We start from the raw sequence: 21438 nt of genomic DNA on the forward strand, positions 1-21438 counted from the left end.
ACTAGAAGGAGCACCCTAGAGTGCCTTAGTGTAGATAAGCTACCAGCATTTTAAGTACTGTGTCAGTTGACCCTTCCTTTGCAAATTGTAGAGCATATCATCTGCAATGTACTTGCTTCTTTGTACATGGCGACACAGATGTCGTTCACTTTCCCAGATGCTTATGTACTTCGTTCTATCTACAGCCAGAAGCACTTAACTTGTTTTCTTTAGAATTCTGAAACAAAAATGAAAAAGTACTCTCAGCTGACTGAGACCAAAATATGCATAAGTAGGTCTAGATCAGACAGATTGTATTAGCTATTATTTATACATCAGAAAATGTTTCAGTGCAGCTCCATTTTAAGACTTTCTATTAGAATTTTGATAAGAGAACTGCAAATAAAAGCTCATTTCGAAATTACTTTAAATGAGTTAACATTTTTTTAAAAGTAATATCTAGTGTAGGAATTTAAATACTCAAAACTGGGAAATTTGAAGTTAAGATTAAATGCATACTATTAACTCCTTGTTTGCACATACTCATTAAAAATACCTATGATCTTATGTATTAGTGATTATGCCTTTACCATATACAAAGCTACTTGTGACCACTAAAGAATATTCCTTTTTCATTAATCAGAATGTCTTTAGAACAATGACATTCACACTCTCCCCGGCCCCCAGGACTCCTTCCCAGGTTTTGCACTGAAATCTGTCCATGCTGCGACTCCTGTTGAGAATTGGAGGAGTGTTGTATGGCAACTTATGCAGAGCAGAAGCAATCAGTTTTTTGTTTAGCCTTGGTCTCAGAGTGTCTAGTAGTCCTCTAACATGTAACCTTTGTCCCTTTATTCTGAAAAACAATACTGATGAGTTATGGAGGAATCTGCTGCTGGAGGGTTGCTGTGATGTAGGGCTTTGGGGTGGGAGAGACTGTAAGAGATGAAATTAGTATATTGGAAGGGTCTCCCCTACTGACTATAATAAATGGGACTAAGACTTGGAGACACAGTACTGAGGAATTGGCAGAAATAAATGGATGCTATTCTAAAGGAAGGGAAAAGGAACAGAGAGAAGGAAGCACTCTGAGATACTTTACCGGTGTAATGGTTATTTGTACTCCCACAAAAAGAGAGCTAGAAATAACTCCCAATATTTTGAAAGCGTGTGGCAGATTGTGGTAGATACCTCCAAACTTCTGACAGCCAAAAATGAATCCAAAGCTCTGTAATGTAGTTCTAAATTTAAATAGATGAGCTTTGAAGTACATGCTTATAAGAAGAATGAGATGTACAGAACTTATCATAGCTGCACTTTTCTGACCATGACAAATCATGTGTCAGGCACTTCAGTGCTATTGTAAAAGTAGTACAGTTTGTTTCAAGGCTGGTAGTCTTTTTGATGCAGAATGCGTTGTTTTTTTTCTTTTTTCTTCTTGCTATGTTCTCTCATCACGGCTATATTTTTTTCCAGATTGATAGACCTTTAAGGTCTTCACTACAGTACCCTTCATGCCATTGTCTGTCCTTATGATAACACAAGATGTTCTGTTACATCCAATACTTGAAGTTCAAATCCTGGAATTCTGTGCTTTATACTTGATACATTCATAGAGTTTAAGGTCAGAAGGAACTATTAGATCATTCTAGTCTGACCTCCTGTACATCACAGGCCATTAAATTTCACCCAGTTACTTCTGTATAGAGCCCAATAACTTGGGTTTGGCTAAAGCAAATTTTACAGAAAGGCATCCAGGTTTGATTTGAAGAGATCAAGAAATGGAGAATCCACCATTTCCTGTGGTAGTTTGTTCCAGTGGTTAATCATCTTCACTATTAAAAAGGTATGACTTATTTCTAAATGGAATTTGTCATGGTTCAGCATCCAGTCACTGGTTCTTGTTATGCTTTTCTCTGCTAGATTAAAGAGCCCTTTAATACATGGCATTTTCTCCCCATAAAGTTACTTATGGTTTATAATCACTCTCAATCTTCTTTTTGATGAACTAAACATATCAGGCTTTTAAAATCTCTCCCTGTAAGACATTTTCTCAGCCCTCAAATCATTTTTTTGCCTCTGTTCTGCATCCTCTCCAATTTTTAACATCCTTTTAAAATATGAATACCAGAACTATATTGCAGTAAGATGACCACCTTGTTCCTATTGACTACTTCCCTGTTTATATTTCCAAGGATTGCATTAGCCCTCTTTGCCACAACATTGAACTGGGAGCTCCTGTTGAGTTGCTTGTCCACTATTACCCCTAAATCTTTCTCAGTCGTTGTCCAGGATACAGCCCTCTATGATGTAGGTATGGCTTGCATTCCTTGTTCCTAGAGATATAAAACTTTGCATTTGGCAGTACTAAAACTGGCTCATTCAAACAAAATTAATCTTACCAAATCATTGAGATCACTTCCTTATTTATTGCTCTGCCAATTTTTGCTATCTGCAAATTATAACAGCATTAATTTTATATTTTACTTCTAGAACAGGGATTGGCAACGTTTAGCACACGGCCCACCGGGGTAAGCCCCTTGGCGGGCTGGGCCAGTTAGTTTACCTGCCATGTCCACAGGTGGCTCCCAGTGGCTGTGGTTCGCCACCGCTGGCCAATGGTAGCTGCGGGGAGCCGCAGCCAGCACATCCCTCGGCCCGTGCCACTTTCTGCAGCCTCCATTGGCCTGGAGCGCCGAACTGCGGCCAGTGGGAGCCGCGATCGGCCGAACCTGCGGATGTGGCAGGTAAACAAACCGGCCCAGCCTGCCAGGGAGCTTACCCTGGTGGGCCGTGTGCCAAACATTGCCGATCCCTGTTCTAGATCATTGATGAAAATGTTGAATTAGTGTCAGGCCTACTACCAGTCCCTACGAATCCCAGTGAACATCTCCATTTGATGATGATTCCCCATTAGCTATTTTCTGTCAGCTTAATGTGTGCACTATTGATACTGTATAGTGCTAGTGCTTTAATCAGAATATCATGCAGTACTCAGTCAAATGCATTACAAAAGTCTAAGTATACTATATCAGCAGTTACCTTCATAGGCCAATGTTGTATGATCATCAGAGAATTAAATCATATTTGTTCGACAAGATCTGGTTTCCATAAACCCATGTGGACTGGTATTTAATCATATATTTCTTGGTATTTAGTGTTGGACTAGGTCATTCCCTCCCACATTAAAAAGTGAAGGGGATGAAATTGGGTAGAAGACTGGCTTGAGGCCTGTTGAATTGAGGAAAGTATAGGGTTGCCTCCCTGTATAGTAAACTGCGGTATGATCTTTTAACCCTACAATAACCAAAGTCTCATGTACCTTGAGGCATCCTCAGAGGAGCAGTATGTCTCAGCTATTTCCCAGGCACTACTTGTTCTCACATCAGTGTTGCTGTCAGGCTTCTCTGGTCATGCTTGGGCATGATTACCAACCCATGTATGGCTGGTTAATCACCTTGAAGCAGAAATGTGTGTAACTAATCATTCTTAATTTCTGTGGATTTGCAGGGGCCTGATATTAAAGAAAATGCATCTCTAATCGTATGCCTGGGAGGGCAGAATTTGCATGGAGGAGCTTCCATGGTATTATGCTAGCCGAACTTTCCCTCTTCCTGAATAGGTTTCAGAGTAGCAGCCGTGTTAGTCTGTATTCGCAAAAAGAAAAGGAGTACTTGTGGCACCTTAGAGACTAACAAATTTATTTGAGCATAAGCTTTCGTGAGCTACAGCTCACTTCATCAGATGCATTTGGTGGAAAATACAGTGGGGAGATTTATATACACACACACACACACACACACACACACACACACACACACACACACACACAGAACATGAAACAATGGGTTTTATCATACACACTGTAAGAGTGATCACTTAAGATGAGCCATCACCAGCAGCGGGGGGGGAAAGGAGGAAAACCTTTCATAGTGACAAGCAAGGTAGGCTATTTCCAGCAGTTAACAAGAACATCTGAGGAACAGTGGGGGGTGGGGAGGGGGTAGAAATAACATGGGGAAATAGTTTTATTTTATGTAATGACTCATCCATTCCCAGTCTCTATTCAAGCCTAAGTTAATTGTATCCAGTTTGCAAATTAATTCCAATTCAGCAGTCTCTCGTTTCTATATGATCTCTATCATGCATTCTTACAACTACAATACCCACCTGCTGAAGTGAAGAAACAGATTGAGAGAGCCAGAAGAGTACCCAGAAGTCACCTACTACAGGACAGGCCCAACAAAGAAAATAACAGAACGCCACTAGCCATCACCTTCAGCCCCCAACTAAAACCTCTCCAACGCATCATCAAGGATCTACAACCTATCCTGAAGGACGACCCATCACTCTCACAGATCTTGGGAGACAGGCCAGTCCTTGCTTACAGACAGCCCCCCAAACTGAAGCAAATACTCACCGGCAACCACACACCACACAACAGAACCACCAACCCAGGAACCTATCCTTGCAACAAAGCCCATTGCCAACTCTGTCCACATATCTATTCAGGGGACACCATCATAGGGCCTAATCAGATCAGCCACACTATCAGAGGCTCGTTCACCTGCGCATCTACCAATGTGATATATGCCATCATGTGCCAGCAATGCCCCTCTGCCATGTACATTGGTCAAACTGGACAGTCTCTGCGTAAAAGAATAAATGGACACAAATCAGACGTCAAGAATTATAACATTCAAAAACCAGTCGGAGAACACGTCAATCTCTCCGGTCACTCGATTACAGACCTGAGGGTGGCTATCCTTCAACAAAAAACCTTCAAAAGCAGACTCCAACGAGAGAGAAATCTCCCCATTGTATTTTCCACCAAATGCATCCGATGAATTGAGCTGTAGCTCATGAAAGCTTATGCTCAAATAAATTTGTTAATCTCTAAGGTGCCACAAGTACTCCTTTTCTTTTTTCTTCCTGAATAGAATCACATACAAAGAAGCAGGCTCCTGTTTCTTTCATCCCATTGGTACCAAACACCAGAGAGGCTGGAGTGGCTATTTAACTTGCAGAGATGAAATATACTGTGCGTACATACTGTCCTTTGAATTCCCCGTTTGGATGGTTGCCCTTTCTTCTCATTTTGTTTTCAAAATCATGAATTCTCAATGGAACAAAGTTTTATCCAACAAATATGTAAAAGAGCATCAAATGTTTGAAACCCTGCAGGTGGTTATAAAAATTGCAAATGAGTTATGTAATTCAAAAGGAGTACATAAGTGTTTTCTTTTTTTTGTAGCAAAGATGTGCATTTTGAAATAATGCTACCTATTATAATCTTGCCTGATTGGCACATCATAAAGGCTTTGTTCTTTTCCTTGTGTGTAGCTGATGGAGGAATTATCTCATTGGTCTTTGTTTGGTACACGTAGAAGAGCACAAACTTGTATCAGTCTGTTGTTCAGATTTCATTTTAGGCTATGCATTAGTCAGGTAGTTAGTAGTTGTACGTAGTAGTAGTAGTAACAAGCTGTAGTTATACATTTCCACTATAACACATAAGACGTGTGGCAAACTCAGTTACTTTTTCTGAATGAGGTAGAATTAAAATTGCCTTCTTAAGAGTAACTTTTCAAAAATTAAGTGGTAGCTAGGAGATGACTTATTGCATTAGACCATAACAGAAAGATTGTCTTGTACTCCAAAATGCATGACACTATAAAGATTTCTGTGAAGTATTAGAAGTATATTGTAGCACATAACAATGTTAATTCTTGGCAAAGTATGTGTTGTTCAAAGAGCTCATGATGCTTTGGTATGTGGGCTATTTAGTCTTCATCTTTAATTTCTTCAATTTGGGTAGGAAAGTGAGCTAGCATTTATTTCTAACACACAAATCAAGACTGAAGATGGAATTCTGAAATAAAAGCTGACAAATAAGACATGCTGATGTACTACAAAATCTGTATGTAATGGAATTAGCATGAAAAATAAGAAACATCTACTAGAATCTAGAAACTATGAAGATTAGAATCTAGTGGGCAAAACAGTAAAATGATGGGATGATACTCATACAGTACATAGAATGTCAGTAGAGATGGGAGGAAAAGGTGAAAGGGTGATGCTGTCATCCTTCGTATCGCAAGGATTTATAGCACCTATACAGCAGTGGAGGTGGTGGAGAAATACTTTATGGAAGGGTACAAGGAATGAAAAACAAAGGTGGACTGTGGCACCTTGTAGTCCACCAGGATAGGAAAAAAGCCCAAATAAAAAAAAAAAGCCTACTCTTTTTTGTCACCCTGTATTGCAGTATGCAGTACTCGTGGAGGATAGCTTGGTGGGTGGGGAAATAACCACAGACGCATCATCAGATTGGTTCCTAAGTTTTGTGTAGAAGGCAGCTTCATAAATCAGAAAATAGTGACTCCAACTGGAGAAAAAGAACCATTATCTGCTTACTGGGAATCTGGATAAATATGGAATCTGGAAACCAGGAGCTACTTGACTGTAGAATAATAGAGAATGAGATCACGAAATGCACACAATGAGGATATAGATTTCAGGTAAGCAATTTTGGGGAAGTGAAAAAATAAAGGATGCAATTCTTCAAAAGTGCCTAAGTGAATTAGGAGCACAAGTTCAGTTGACTTTCATCTTGTACTCCTTAGTCATTTAAAATCTCACCCCTAGTGAGTATGGAGCAAATGGAGATGCTATTAAAATCTCCTGACATGGAAAAAAACAGGTGAATCTCAAAAGACACTAACAGTCTACAATTCTTCTGAAAAGAGATCGTAAGCATTAAGTAGGAGGAAAAATTATTTAGAACAGTGCAGGAATGTGTCTAAAAGTAGTGAAATGAAACTGAGCAAAGGGGGGGGAGGCTAAAGTCTATTTGAAAGTAATAGTCTCCCAAGAGATGTGGTGGAAGCCCCAATTCTCCAGTCATGTAAGACTGGACTGGACACTCCAGAATATATTGTAAGAAATAATTCTTGAATGGTACTAAGATGGAATAGCTGGTTAGTGTAGGAAGTAAGTATGTCTTCTGTTCTAGGGTTGTTTTGAAGGAGCTCTGGATTGATTGATTGAAATATTAAAGAACGCCTGGGGTTGTGGTGGTGAGGAAGTCTACCCCATTTTAATGCAGCAGTGATAATTTAGGCAGTCTGCTAAAATAGCTGTTTTATTTATACTTTGTTGATGCTGCATATAATTGAGACACTTGTCCTTTAAAGACCATGTGAATAGCAGACTGCCAAATGAAACAAGTGTTCCCCTACAGAGGTGGGGTCGTAATATAATAAATGATCAATGGGCTGTTAAATGTTGTAAAATCAAGATAAAAGGAAACTGCAATAAAGTATTGGCAAAAGTGACAGGAGGAATGGGTTTCCAGTTTGAAATTAAACTGCTACTCACTTAAATTACCAGTTCACACAAAGTTCCTTCCTCCCCATGCAATGCATGCCTCAGCCTTCAGTTCACACCTTAACAAAAAATTTTTTTAACTTTCAACAAAATAATTACTTCAAGCTGTGGTTTTATATTATAATCTCTCTCAAAGTTAGTCCCTTTCAACTTTCCTTATTTAACCCTTAGCACATTGAACAGGTCTGAGGTTGTTACGGTGGCACAAGATCAGCCTTTAACCATATTCAGGGCTAACTAAATTCTGATGCAGATGTGTTTACATCACCTAAGATATTTAAAAAAGTAACTCTCAAGTTATTATAATGTTGAAATGTGCTCTCTGTCCTTTCTTCCTTTTCAAGCTTGCTGCCAAAGAATGATTTCCCCCCCCCCATCATCTGTAGTCAGGTTTAGAATTAAACCAACACTGGGGCTTAAATTTAAAAATATGCCAAAAGAACCACACTGTCAACTTGAAATCTAGTCCGTTTCAAACATGAGTTACACAGATACTGCATCTGCCCAGAGTCTCTTGCCAATTTCTTTGGTTTTACAGTTCTGTTAGCCAATTTTTTAAAATGTATTTTCTCCCTTGTGTGACAAAGTTCTTCCTCTATCTTGGTGGGTCTTGTGCTTATTGGTGGATTTGCTTGCCTTGGAGCTTCATGGCAGCCCTTAGTTTGGCCGTTTTCGTGAACCCATAGTCCAGGTCAACTCCTCCTGTGTCTGACCTGGAGTTGGGAGGTTTGGGGGGAAACCTGGGCTCACCCTCTACTCTGGGTTCCAGGCCAGAGCCCTGTGGAATACAGCTGTCTAGCGTGCCTCCTCGAACAGCTGTGTGACTGGGCTACTTCCCTACGGCCTCTTCCCAACACCATCTTTATCCTCACCATAGGACCTTCCTCCTGGTGTCTGATAATGCTTGTACTCCTTAGTCCTCCAACAGTATGCGTTCTCACTCTCAGCTCCTCACACATGCACACCACAAACTGAAGTGAGCTCCTTTTTAAACCCAGGTGCCCTGATTAGCCTGCCTTAATTGATTCTAGCAGCTTCTTGATTGGCTGCAGGTGTTCTAATCAGTCTGTCTTAATTGTCTCCAGAAAGTTCCTGATTGTTCTGGAACCTTCCCTGTTACCTTACCCAGGGAAAAGAGACCTACTTAACCTGGGGCTGATATATCTGCCTTCTATTACTCTCCTGTAGCCATCCGGCCCGACCCCCTCACATATGTTATGCAATATATTTAGGTTGACAGCATCCTTTTTAAAAACTCCTATTTCCAATCTCCTTTTCCATGTTACTATACTCTCCAGTGACATTTTTTTAAATGTGACTTGAAAAATAAGTATTAAAAAAAAAAAACTGAGTGGGGAATTTGACTTTTCTCCTTCCTCTTCCTTCCTATGTACCCCCTTTCCCCACCCCCAAAAAAAATCTGTGTGGCCCTATCAAAGGAGATTCTTAGTCATAACAATACATTTCCAATTCTGATAGCTCTATTTAATTATGTTTGGAGAAACACACCACTATGTATCTAGGTCTCTTAGACTGTTAAATATATTTACTGTAGTTAGATGATCCTGGTGCTTAAATGTAAGATAATTGATGTTCCTCTTGTTAAAATACAGTAATTATGTGTATGTTGAGAGGCAAAAGGAAAATGGACATAGGTGATCACTCAAAAGGTTAAATATTAGCTCAGTGGACAACAGGAAGGATGGTCTTTTAGATTATGGCAGAGGAACAGAAGTCAGGAGATCTGGTTTCATTCCTGACTCTGCCATAAACATCTTGGGAGAATTACTTAATCTCATTCTGCCTTCATTTCACCACTGATTAAAATGGAGATAGTGCTTGCCCCACTTAACAGGATTGTGGAGACATCATTCACTAATGTTTTGTAATGTGCTTTGTGATAATCTTGGAACATATCAAAGAAATGAAAAGTACTGTTAATGAACTCCTGATTGAATAAGTCATTTACTAGTTCTAAAAGCACACTATCCTCTTCTACTTGGCTAGAAGTTTGGAATCTGTTCTTAAAGTGTTTGGTGGTGGATAGCTAGGATGGAAGAATGGAATGTTTCCTCAAGGCATCCTGGGGCGCACAAGAAATTTTTTTATGTAAATATATATCCTTTGTAATATGTAAATATGGCCTGACTTCTAACTGTGTTGTAGGATGGGCTTTAAGCAGTATCTAAATGCGTAATTGAAAGAGATTTCAAATTATTTGTTTTCAGTAACATGAATTTTAAGTATAGCAAGGTAAGTAAGGAAAATATATCAAACTTGGACTGCTGCAGCTATGTGCCCAAAGTACGTACGGAATTGCTTGTTATATGGTGCAGTGACTTTGGGAGCTACAAAACTAAAGCTGCTTATTTGAAGTAAGTTCCTTTTTTTTTGTTTTTGTTTTGCAGTAAATGGTCAGCAGAAACTTCAGGCCGCAGTCATGCTATGCCTCACATTAAGACTTACATGAGGCCATCTCCTGACTTCCAGAAGATTGCATGGTTTTTAGTTACAAGGTAAATGAACTATAGATTCCTAATTCCTGTGAACAAAGACTGCAGACCATATTTACGTGATGGAGGACTCTGTCTTGGGAAGCAATAACTCTGGAAAAAGATTTGGGGGTTGTGGTAGATAATCAGTTGAATGTGAGCTCCCAGTGTGACCCTGTGGCCAAAAGGGCTAATGCAGTCCTTGGGTTCATATACAGGGGAATCTCCAGTAGGAGTAGGGAAGTTATTTTACCTCTGTATTTGGTAGGCTTCAGGAATACTGTCCCATTCTGGTGTCCATAGTTCAAGAAGGATGTTGATAAATTGGAGAGGGTTCAGAGAAAACCATGAAGAATGATTAAAGGATCTTAGAAAACATGCCTCACAGTGATGGACTCAAAGAACTCAATCTATTTAGCTTAACAAAGAGAAGATTAAGGGGTGACTTGATTACTATAAGTGCTATAAATGGAGAACAAATATTTAATAATGGGCTTTTCCACCTAGCAGAGAAAAGTATAACATGATCCAGTGATTGGAAGTCAAAGCTAGACAAATTCAGACTAGAAATAAGATGTACATTTTAAACAGCAAAAGTAATTAACCATTGGACCAATTTACCAAGAGTCATAGCAGGTTCTCCAGCACTGGCAATTTTTAAATGAAGATTGGATGTTTTTTCTACAAGATAGGCTCTAGGCATTTGATGTGGGAAGTTCTATGGCCTGTATTACACAGGTGTCATACTAGATGATTATAATTGTCCCTTCTGGCCTTGGAATCCATATATCTATAATTAAAGCTAATCTTTAATGTATGGAGATTTCATTTTTCTTAGGGCCAGGTCAACTATCTTTATAATCTTTTTGGTATTTAGAAAAGCAATAATATGAAAAGTTGTATGTAGATGTCTTGATCCATTTAAGGTTTCTTGATCTTGATCTTGTAACCTTGTCTTGATCCATTTAAGGTTTCTTCTGTGCATTTATGGAAGACTTTTTGTAATCTCTCATAAATCTGCTCTCACTGAGTTCCAGTAAGAGTTTTGCTGCTGCTATTGGGTGGAAACAGGATCAGGCCCAAAGAGCAGAAATGAATGAATGTATCACCACTCACTTAAAAAAAAGTACTTTGTGAGAAATTAAGTGTTTAAGTACTAAAAATCAGTAAATTGTACCTTGTGACAACTTAAGTGCATAAGAGATGCTTTGATTTAATACATTTTTTGTGACAAAATGTGTTTGCATAGTAAGTCTTAGATATTTCAAAGTACCATGTAAAAAAAGATGTCTAGAAAGGATGCTAGAAATGTTGGAAACAATCCCTTGAACAATTTGTAGGCCTATATACAAGTTAATAGAATAAATTCATTGCTATGGTGTACATCCATGATACTTTCATATAAACATATTTATTATTATTTATGCTTATTATAATAGTGCCAAAGGGCCAAACAAGAGTGAGACTCCATTGTGGTAGGCATCATACAAACACTCATTTTTGGAAATTTAAATGTCAACAACTCATTTTTGTTGTGTTACCATTTAATTAAATGAAAAATCACTTGTCTTAAAGAGCCACTGATGCCTCTTATAGGTACATTTTAATTTGTATAGAAACAATTCTGCTGCAGCTGTATTTTTCTGCCTCTATCCAGACTGGTAAAAATGACTAGGTGACTAGGATTCACAGAGGAGCTAGTGTCTCTTTTCACCCTCTTCTGTAAAAGCCCAGCCTCCCCTCTCCATGAGACGTGTCCTGGTTTATGACAGACTCTAACATTCTAAATGATGCAGGGCTCCTCTGATGTTAAATATCATTTTTATTGTGGTAGCATATAGAGGTCCCAATCCAGGTTGGAGACCCATTGTGCTAGGCACTGTATAAACATATAACAAAAAGATTATTCCTGCCCTAAAGAACTTGGAATCTAAGATGAGAAAACGGGTGGAGGCAATAAACAGATGAGGGAGGGGTGAAGTGAACAATGTAATAAGACTATTAAGAGCTATGCATTATTATTTTAATGATCAGAATGAGAAGCAGCTGTGAGTTATCTTGATATCTGGGGTATGAACCATGCATGTTATGGGTCTTCGTTTCACCAAGGCTTTGATCCATAGAATGACCAATATCCGAAGTATTGTCAGTGGAAAATGTGAAAAGAAATACAGTAACTTATTTAACTCAGTGGGAAGAGAGGCAGAACTTTGTGCTGAATTTCTTGCCTGAACAGAAGCATCCTGTTGTAATGTTTGTACAAGGTTTTGCAAATGTTAAGTGCAACAGTCTATGCACTAGGTATCATCATCCAGGAACATTCTGAATTCAGCACTTGCTTTTTTTTTTTTTTTTGTGGTGGCTAGAGCTGAGATCTATTTTTTCCCTTGTGTATGTAGTTCACCTGATGAATTGCATGGAAGTCTCCCACCTAAGCTTTTATCTTTCCAGTTTGTTTCAATTACTTTTATCTTCTTGAACAGATGACCCTTATCACAAGTAAATAATTTCTGTTAGCATAAAAATAGGCTGCCCTGCTGCTCAGAACAAATTTTTGACTTATCTAGGAAAGCAACTGGTGGAATATGAGCATATGATGAAGTTGTCAAAAATCCCAGACTTAATAATAATACTTTGTTCTTCTATAGCATCTCCTAGCTGCATATATTGAGACAATTTACAAACATTAAACTTCACAACACCCCTGAGTACTATCTCTCCAGTTTACAGATGGGAAAACAGATGCTAAATGACTTGTCCAAAGTCACATGAATTAGTAGCAGAGCTTAAATTTTCTAGTTCATTGTATTTAATTCTTTCATGATCTGTATTCAGAGTTGCTAGAAACCCTTCTTAATGTTGATCCAGTGTGGGTTTTGGGGGGTTATTTTTCTTTTTTTCTTCCTTGAATGGTGAGATGTCTGTTAAGCTCTCCCAATGGAAGTGATGAAAGCTGCAACATTTTGGACTTCAAAAGCAAACTGGCCAAAGAACTACAAAATGCACTGTTGGGAACAACCTTGCATTAGCAAAGAGATGGACTAGATAGCCCTAACTGGTTTCTTCTAATTTCTGCACCAACAGCTTGCATCTGATTTATGCAAGAACACTAGCTGAAGAACTCTTAATCTTAAAATGACAAATGGCTGTTAAACCATGAGCTCATGTAACTTCTACTCTGAGAGTTTATTATTTTCTGCCTGATGACCATGCAAAGTCAGCCATCTCATTCACAGATAAAGGGAGGCTATTAAACTCTTGGAGTCTCTAACTGCCTTTTTAAAAAATTTCAGTGATTGTGTTGAGAAGTAATGGTAGTTCAGGTCTATGACAAGAAAATATTCTGAGTTCTTATTTATTTATTCATCTTTCATTAAAGGAATTGTATGAACTCACCACTCCATATGCAATAGTTTATGCAAAAAACTTATTATGTAGGCTCTGACTCGCACTGCAGTATGTTTTCGGAGACTTTGTGTTGCATAGTTGCCATAGCTACTGCATCACTGGGCAGTGAAAAATTCCATAGAGAAACCCTGCCCTTTGAATGAATCTCATTTTAATTGAGTACTTTAATTGTATTGGTTTTTTTGTTTCTCTCCAGCTGAAAATGGAATGTTACATATTGTACAGCAATATAGAAAGGCCCTTAGTTTTATGAATCTCAAGTGAATTATTGCTGTGTAAATACTTACTAATGTGGTATAGAACCTAGGAGTGACTTTGCATTCTTTCAGTCCTGTCAAATCTCTAGCTAGATCTAGACTTTGGTTTGCCTGTTGATTGCTCTATTTTTTCTAAATTTGTGGGTACTTCTGAATAATGGCATTAGTTTAAATCTCTCATAGTGCAATCCATGGCTGTATAAATTTTCCACGCAGCTCTGCCATGGCAATTCAGTCCTGACATATACCCCACCTCCTGTTCTAATCCTGGACATCTCTGGAGGCAGCTAATCTTGTTCAGTTGTTTATCTTTGAGATGTGTACAACTAGAATGAGGATTTATTTCAATGTTTTAGATTAACAATTTAGCTCAATGTCTAAGAGTAGGTCTATACTACCCGCTGGATAGATGGGTAGCGATCGATATATTGGGGGTCAATTTATTGCATCTCATCTAGAAGCAATAAATCGATCCCCAAACACTCTCCCACCGACTCTGGAACTCTAGAACCGTGAGAGGCGCAATCGGAGTCGACGGGGGAGCGGCAGCAGTTGACTCACCGCCATGAAGATGCCGCGGTAAGTCGATCTGGGTACATCGACACATGCTATGCTATTCTCGTAGCTGAAGTTGCGTACCTTACATCGATGACACCACCCCCACCCCACCCTGGTATAGACCAGGGCTAATTCCCAGCCATGCCCCAGAACTGCAGTTGGTTTCTGGAGAGATTGTCTCTTCAGCTTCACTTCCTCTTTGGAGGCATTTCCTCCCCACCAAATGTTTTATTGGGGAGCTTGGTTGGCACTGTGGGCAGAACAGAGTTTTCCTTGCAGTCCAGTCAGGGCAAGCTCGCCTTGAGGGCAGGAAGGAAGCAGATAGGATTGGAAAAGAACTAGCTCCAGGGAAGACAGCTCACTTTCACTCTATACCATGAGGGGAGTGATGCCAGAAGGGCAGTGTGCCAAATGAGCAAACAGAGCTGTAAACAGGGGAGTTGGAGTGGGAGTTCTCTTGGAGGAGAAGGTAGTTGTACTTGGTTTTGTATTTTTAGTATTTGTGTGTGTGTGTGTGTGTGTGTGTAGGGGTTTTGTGCTGGGAGAGCAGCTGAGCCTGATTAGGGGGTGGGGCTTTGTGCTGGGAGAGCAGCTGAGCCCTGCTTAGGGGGTGGGGCTAATGACTAGGGGCCCTATAAAGGTAGCCAGCCAGCCAGTCAGGCAGCGGCACAGACAGCTGCAGTGGCACAGGAGCTAGCAAACAGAGCTCTAAACAGGGGAGTTTGAGTGGGAGTTTGCAAGGGGAGTTTGGATTGTGGTGCTTGTTTGGGGTTTGCTTTTGCTGGGTAGGTGTAGTCTTTTTGGTGTGGCTTGTGTTTCCCAGATTAACAGGATTTAGGTGGGAAGGAGATGACAGATACAGAGGCAGCTGTGGGAGTGACTCCTGTAGTGAAAGACACATTGAGGATGACTGGATGTGGAAGCTGTGGTATGTACATGATCCTGGAGGGGGGAACCGGTAAGAGTTTTTTCTGCATGAAATGTCGTCTGATAGAGCTGATGGAGGAAAAGATCCGAGGTTTGGAGATGCAGGTAGAAAGTCTGGTTGAGTTTAGGAAGGGGTTTGAGCAGATGATGGAGCAAAGATATGAGGTATCTGAAGGGAAAAGCTCAGACTCAGAGATGGAAGCAGGGCTGGGGAATTTTGAGGAGAGACTGGATGAGGAAAGTGGTCAGTGGAAACATGCGACTCAAAGAACCAGGCAGAGAAAAAGACGGGCTAGTGAAGGAGAAATAGAGCTTAGGAACAGGTTTGCAGAGTTGGAAAATGAAGCAGGGGCTCAGCAGGTACTTGTTGAAGGTGGAAGGGTAAGGAAGAAAAGAGAGGCTAGTCCTATAGAGGAAAGGGGGAGAGTCAAGGGAGACTACACCAAATATGAGCCCCAGGAGGATACAGGATGGGTTGAAGAAGATTGTAAGGGAAAATAGGAATGGAAAGAACTTGCAGCCAGAGGGAACAGGGGAGAGACTGGAGAATAGCACTGTCACCAGGAAAAGGCAGGTCTATGTGATCGGGGACTCTTTATTGAGAAGAATAGACAGGCCTGTAACTAGAGCTGATCCTGAGAATAGAAGGGTGTGCTGTCTTCCAGGTGCTAGGATACAGGATGTAGACCTGAGGTTGAAAAGGATCCTAAAGGGAGCGGGAAAGAATCCCCTAATTATCCTTCATGTGGGAACAAATGATACGGCTAGATTCTCGCTGGAAAGTATTAAGGGAGACTATGCTAGGCTGGGGAAGACGCTTAAGGAAATTGAGGCTCAGGTGATCTTTAGCGGGATCCTTCCTGTTCCTAGAGAAGGGCAACAAAGGTCTGACAAGATTATGACTGTCAACAGATGGCTTAGGCAGTGGTGCTATAAGGAGGGCTTTGGGATGTATGGCCACTGGGAGGCATTCACGGACAGAGGTCAGTTCTCTCAGGATGGACTTCATCTGAGTAGGGAAGGAAATAGACTTCTAGGATCGAGGCTGGCACAACTGATAAAAAGAGCTTTAAACTAGGAATTGGGGGGAGATGGATGGGAGATGTCCAGAAAATCTCCACGCCAGATTTTAGCATTGAGAGGGAAGAAGATGAAGTAAGAAAGGATACAGCCGTGGGTAGGAGAATGTATATAAGGAGCGAGGGCGGTGTGGATACTAGTCTAATAGGTTATACTGGCTGTAGAATGACTGTGCCTAATAGGGCACAAAATGTGAGCGAGTCCAAACAGCAAAAATTAAGATGTTTGTACACCAATGCGAGGAGTCTAGGTAACAAAATGGAGGAACTAGAGCTACTGGTGCAGGAAGTGAAACCAGATATTATAGGGATAACAGAAACATGGTGGAATAGTAGTCATGACTGGACTACAGGTATTGAAGGGTATGTGCTGTTTAGGAAAGACAGAAACAAAGGTAAAGGGGGTGGAGTAGAATTGTATATCAATGATGAGGTAGAATGTAAAGAAATAAGAAGCGATGCAATGGATAAGACAGAGTCCGTCTGGGTAAAAATTACATTGGGGAAGAAAACTAGTAAAGCCTCTCCTACGATAGTGCTTGGGGTGTGCTATAGACCTCCGGGATCTAATTTGGATATGGATAGAGCCCTTTTTTAATGTCTTTAATAAAGTAAATACTAATGGAAACTGCGTGATCATGGGAGACTTTAACTTCCCAGATATAGACTGGAGGACCAGTGCTAGTAATAATAATAGGGCTCAGATTTTCCTAGATGCGATAGCTGATGGATTCCTTCATCAAGTAGTTGCTGAACCGACTAGAGGGGATGCCATTTTAGATTTAATTTTGGTGAGTAGCGAGGACCTCATAGAAGAAATGGTTGTAGGGGACAATCTTGGCTCAAGTGATCATGAGCTAATTCAGTTCAAACTAAATGGAAGGATTAACAAAAATAAATCTGCAACTAGGGATTTTGATTTCAAAAGGGCTGACTTTCAAAAATTAAGGAAATTAGTTAGGGAAGTGGATTGGACTGAAGAACTTATGGATCTAAAGGTAGAGGAGGCCTGGGATTACTTTAAATCAAAACTGCAGAAGCTATTGGAAGCCTGTATCCCAAGAAAAGGGAAAAAATTCATAGGAAGGAGTTGTAGACCAAGCTGGAGGAGCAAGCATCTTAGAGAGGTGATTAAGAAGAAGCAGAAAGCATACAGGGAGTGGAAGATGGGAGGGATCAGCAAGGAAAGCTACCTAATTGAGGTCAGAAGATGTAGGGATAAAGTGAGAGAGGCTAAAAGTCGAGTAGAGTTGGACCTTGCAAAGGGAATTAAAACCAATAGTAAAAGGTTCTATAGCCATATAAATAAGAAGAAAACTGAGAAGGAAGAAGTGGGGCCGCTTAACACTGGGAATGGAGTGGAGGTTAAAGATAATCTAGGCATGGCCCAATATCTAAACAAATACTTTGCCTCAGTCTTTAATAAGGCTAAAGAGGATCTTGGGGATAATGGTAGCATGACAAATGGGAAGGAGGATATAGAGGTAGATATTGCCATATCTGAGGTAGAAGCAAAACTGAAACAGCTTAATGGGACTAAATCGGGGGGCCCAGATAATCTTCATCCAAGAATATTAAAGGAATTGGCACCTGAAATTGCAAGCCCGTTAGCAAGAATTTTTAATGAATCTGTAAACTCAGGAATAGTACCGAATGATTGGAGAATTGCTAATATAGTTCCTATTTTTAAGAAAGGGAAAAAAAGTGATCCGGGTAACTACAGGCCAGTTAGTTTGACATCTGTAGTATGCAAGGTCCTGGAAAAAATTTTGAAGGAGAAATTAGTTAAGGACATTGAAGTCAATGGTAAATGGGACAAATACAACATGGTTTTACAAAAGGTAGATCGTGCCAAACCAACCTAATCTCCTTTTTTGAAAAAGTAACAGATCTTTTAGATAAAGGAAATGCAGTGGATCTAATTTACCTAGATTTCAGTAAGGCATTTGATACCGTGCCACATGGGGAATTATTAGATAAATTGGAGAAGATGGGGATCAATATGAACATCAAAAGGTGGATAAGGAATTGGTTAAAGGGGAGACTGCAACGGGTCCTACTGAAAGGCGAACTGTCAGGTTGGAGGGAGGTTACCAGTGGAGTTCCTTAGGGATCGGTTTTGGGACCAATCTTATTTAATCTCTTTATTACTGACCTTGGCACAAAAAGTGGGAGTGTGCTAATAGTTTGCAGATGATACAAAGCTGGGAGGTATTGCCAATTCGGAGAAGGATCGGGCTATTATTATACAGGAGGATCTGGATGACCTTGTAAACTGGAGTAATAGTAATAGGATGAAATTTAATAGTGAGAAGTGTAAGGTTATGCATTTAGGGATTAATAACAAGAATTTTAGTTATAAATTGGGGACGCATCAATTAGAAGTAACAGAAGAGGAGAAGGACCTTGGAGTATTGATTGATCATAGGATGACTATGAGCTGCCAATGTGATATGGCTGTGAAAAAAGCTAATGCGGTTTTGGGATGCATCAGGAGAGGCATTTCCAGTAGGGATAAGGAGGTTTTAGTACCGTTATACAAGGCACTGGTGAGTTCTCACCTAGAATACTGTGTGCAGTTCTGGTCTCCCATGTTTAAAAAGGATGAATTCAAACTGGAGCAGGTACAGAGAAGGGCTACTAGGATGATCCGAGGAATGGAAAACTTGTCTTATGAAAGGAGACTTAAGGAGCTTGGCTTGTTTAGCCTAATTAAAAGAAGGTTGAGGGGAGATATGATTGCTCTCTATAAATATATCAGAGGGATAAATATAGGAGAGGGAGAGGAATTATTTAAGCTCAGCACCAATGTGGACACAAGAACAAATGGGTATAAACTGGCCACCAGGAAGTTTAGACTTGAAATCAGACAAAGGTTTTTAACCATCAGAGGAGTGAAGTTTTGGAATAGCCTTCCAAGGGAAGCAGTGGGGGCAAAAGATCTATCTGGTTTTAAGATTCTACTCGATAAGTTTATGGAGGAGATGGTATGATGGGATAATGGGATTTTGGTAAGTAATTGATCTTTAAATATTCAGGGTAAATAGGCCAAATCCCCTGAGATGGGATATTAGATGGATGGGATCTGAGTTACTATAGAAAATTCTTTCCTGGGTATCTGGCTGGTGAATCTTGCCCATATGCTCAGGGTTTAGCTGATTGCCATATTTGGGGTCGGGAAGGAATTTTCCTCCAGGGCAGACTGGAGAGGCCGTGGAGGTTTTTCGCCTTCCTTTGTAGCATGGGACATGGCTGACTTGAGGGAGGCTTCTCTGCTCCTTGAAGTCTTTGAACCATGATTTAAGGACTTCAATAGCTCAGACCTGGGTGAGGTTTTTCATAGGAGTGGGTGGGTGAGATTCTGTGGCCTGCGCTGTGCAGGAGGTCGGACTAGATGATCAGAATGGTCCCTTCTGACCTTAGTATCTATGAATCTATAAATGGAAGATCATGCCCGAGTCCCTATAGCCTGCACCAGCAGCCACATCTCTGATCACAGAACTTAGCTGTATCCTCCCCTTCCCTGTGGGTTGTGGATGGAAGGCACTGGACACAGCATGAACATTGCCAGGGCTAGACTGAGGCCTATGGTCCATTTCACAGCAGCCTCCCTCTTCCTCATCCTCATCCCTACTGGGGTCCCTATGGTGGCACACACAGATCTTATGCAATAAAAAGGGATAGAGCTCATCCTGGAGATCCAAAAGGGGCCCACCTGGGGAAGAGAAGACAAATAAGCCCAGGCACTTTGAAGATTGCCAGTTGAAGTATATTTGCAGCAGTCTGAGTCCAATTTTACTCCTCCCTCTGAAGGGGGGTTGTGGGGACAAACTCCAAAAGGGGAAATAAATGAATAAGAAAACTAGTACCTGGTTCCCTTGCTCACCTTCACAGAGTGCAGCATGGGAGAGGAATGCAGAAAAGACCCTGGCCTCTGTTTTATAAGGCTAGATGGTTCCTCAGTGTGCACCAGTCAGATTAAAGATAGATGTGGCTATTTTCCCTTGTGGTCAGGGAATCTGCATTTCTAACCAGGGGCAACTTTTTATCTGAAAGAGTGGCCTCCTCACAGGCATCCAAGTCCCAGCAGGCATCTCAGCCTCCTCCTTTGGACATAATAACTCAGGAGGTATCAGGGTATCAGAAAAATAATTTATGAACTGTCATCTGACGTTCTACGTGCCTGCACATGATTTCACAAGCATTGCTAACATGAGTGACCTGTACTACATGTGTGGTTCCTCACAACCTAAAAATCACAAGGCCTGAAGTCTTGTGCCTGGAAAGGAAGGGGTTAAGGGGAATGGGATTCAGATAGGTTTCATGCAAGTATATGGGGTTTTGGTCTCTGAGATCAGATGCTCATACAAATCAATTCCCAGCTATTTTAGTGATAGTGGAAAGCTGAGACTGTTCAGTCATCAAAAAAGTTGTCTTGCATCCTGACTGCTGTCAGACGCTATAGAAAGGAATAGAGGTCATATGGAAAGTTGAATCAGTCTGTGAAATACAACAGAAGAAAACACCTGGTTGCAAGTGGTAACTAGAACACTTGCGGGGCCAGTATCAGGCCTCTGCTGCTTCAGAGCTATCTGCAGGTCTCCCAACCAGCCCTATGTGCAGTTAGACTCTCTCTCCCCGACACCCGCACCCCTTACCTCCCAGAGGCCAGGGAGAAACAGCCCAGTGCTGAGTCCCGGGCTTGCATGGAGTTTTCTGCTCACTACCACCTCTTTGCTTTAGGGACTGCTGGGAACTGCAGCTGCTGGGAACCTTCTAGTTTCCTCCTCCCCCTCCCCCACAGCCTTGTCTTCTATTTGCGAGCTGGCCTCTGCCAGGTTCAGCAGCCCCTAATGGTGGCCAACATCTCTGGAGCCCATTTCTGTGGGGGGAGGGGGGTGGGGAATTCTGCACACACATTAATTTCTGTATGGCACAGAATTCCCTTGAGTATAAAGTGCCCTGTGGCTCATGTGGCAGGACCTCACATGTAAAATAGTGAATGGCGTCTTGCAAAAATAGGCAAGGTACCTGCTATATGTCCTCCCACCATTTCTATTGCTCCTCAGGCTATCTCAAAAGATAACCAAGTGTGGCAGTTGTCAGGTGTCGCCTGTGTATGCTGCTCTGCTCTATCCAGTGTTGTTAACAGTCGGCTCCATGCGTGTGTTCTCCCTGTGTGCTGTCCCAGTTCTGCACAGATAGCTGGCACAACAGATCTTGAGCAAACCGCTCAATGACTACAGACTCCAATAACATATGAAGGCACCCAGCCAGATTTATTGCCAAATGAAACACAGTCTCTAACTTCCTGGATTAGATGTCTACAGTTCTGCTAGTACATATATG

General features: G+C 40.9%; 1 protein-coding gene across 6 annotated transcripts in view; it reads left to right on the forward strand.

Annotated features, from left to right (window-relative positions):
• The window catches only part of TDP1 (tyrosyl-DNA phosphodiesterase 1), a 131143-nt gene that overhangs the window by 39559 nt on the left and 70146 nt on the right, over nt 1–21438 (forward strand). For 5 of the 6 annotated variants that reach the window (XR_005293668.2, XR_005293667.2, XM_038406931.2 and 2 more), the window contains exon 13: nt 9777–9884. Coding sequence is in view for 4 of the 6 variants with exons in the window: in XM_038406931.2 (XP_038262859.1) it covers nt 9777–9884 (108 nt within the window). In the remaining 2 variants the exon portion in view is untranslated. Of the gene's footprint in view, nt 1–9776; nt 9885–12508; nt 12560–21438 lie in introns of those variants that run through there. The other variant, XM_043517812.1, reaches the window with a different exon arrangement.

Source organism: Dermochelys coriacea, chromosome 6, assembly GCF_009764565.3.
Source record: "Dermochelys coriacea isolate rDerCor1 chromosome 6, rDerCor1.pri.v4, whole genome shotgun sequence".
Classification (NCBI taxonomy): Eukaryota; Metazoa; Chordata; order Testudines; family Dermochelyidae; genus Dermochelys; species Dermochelys coriacea.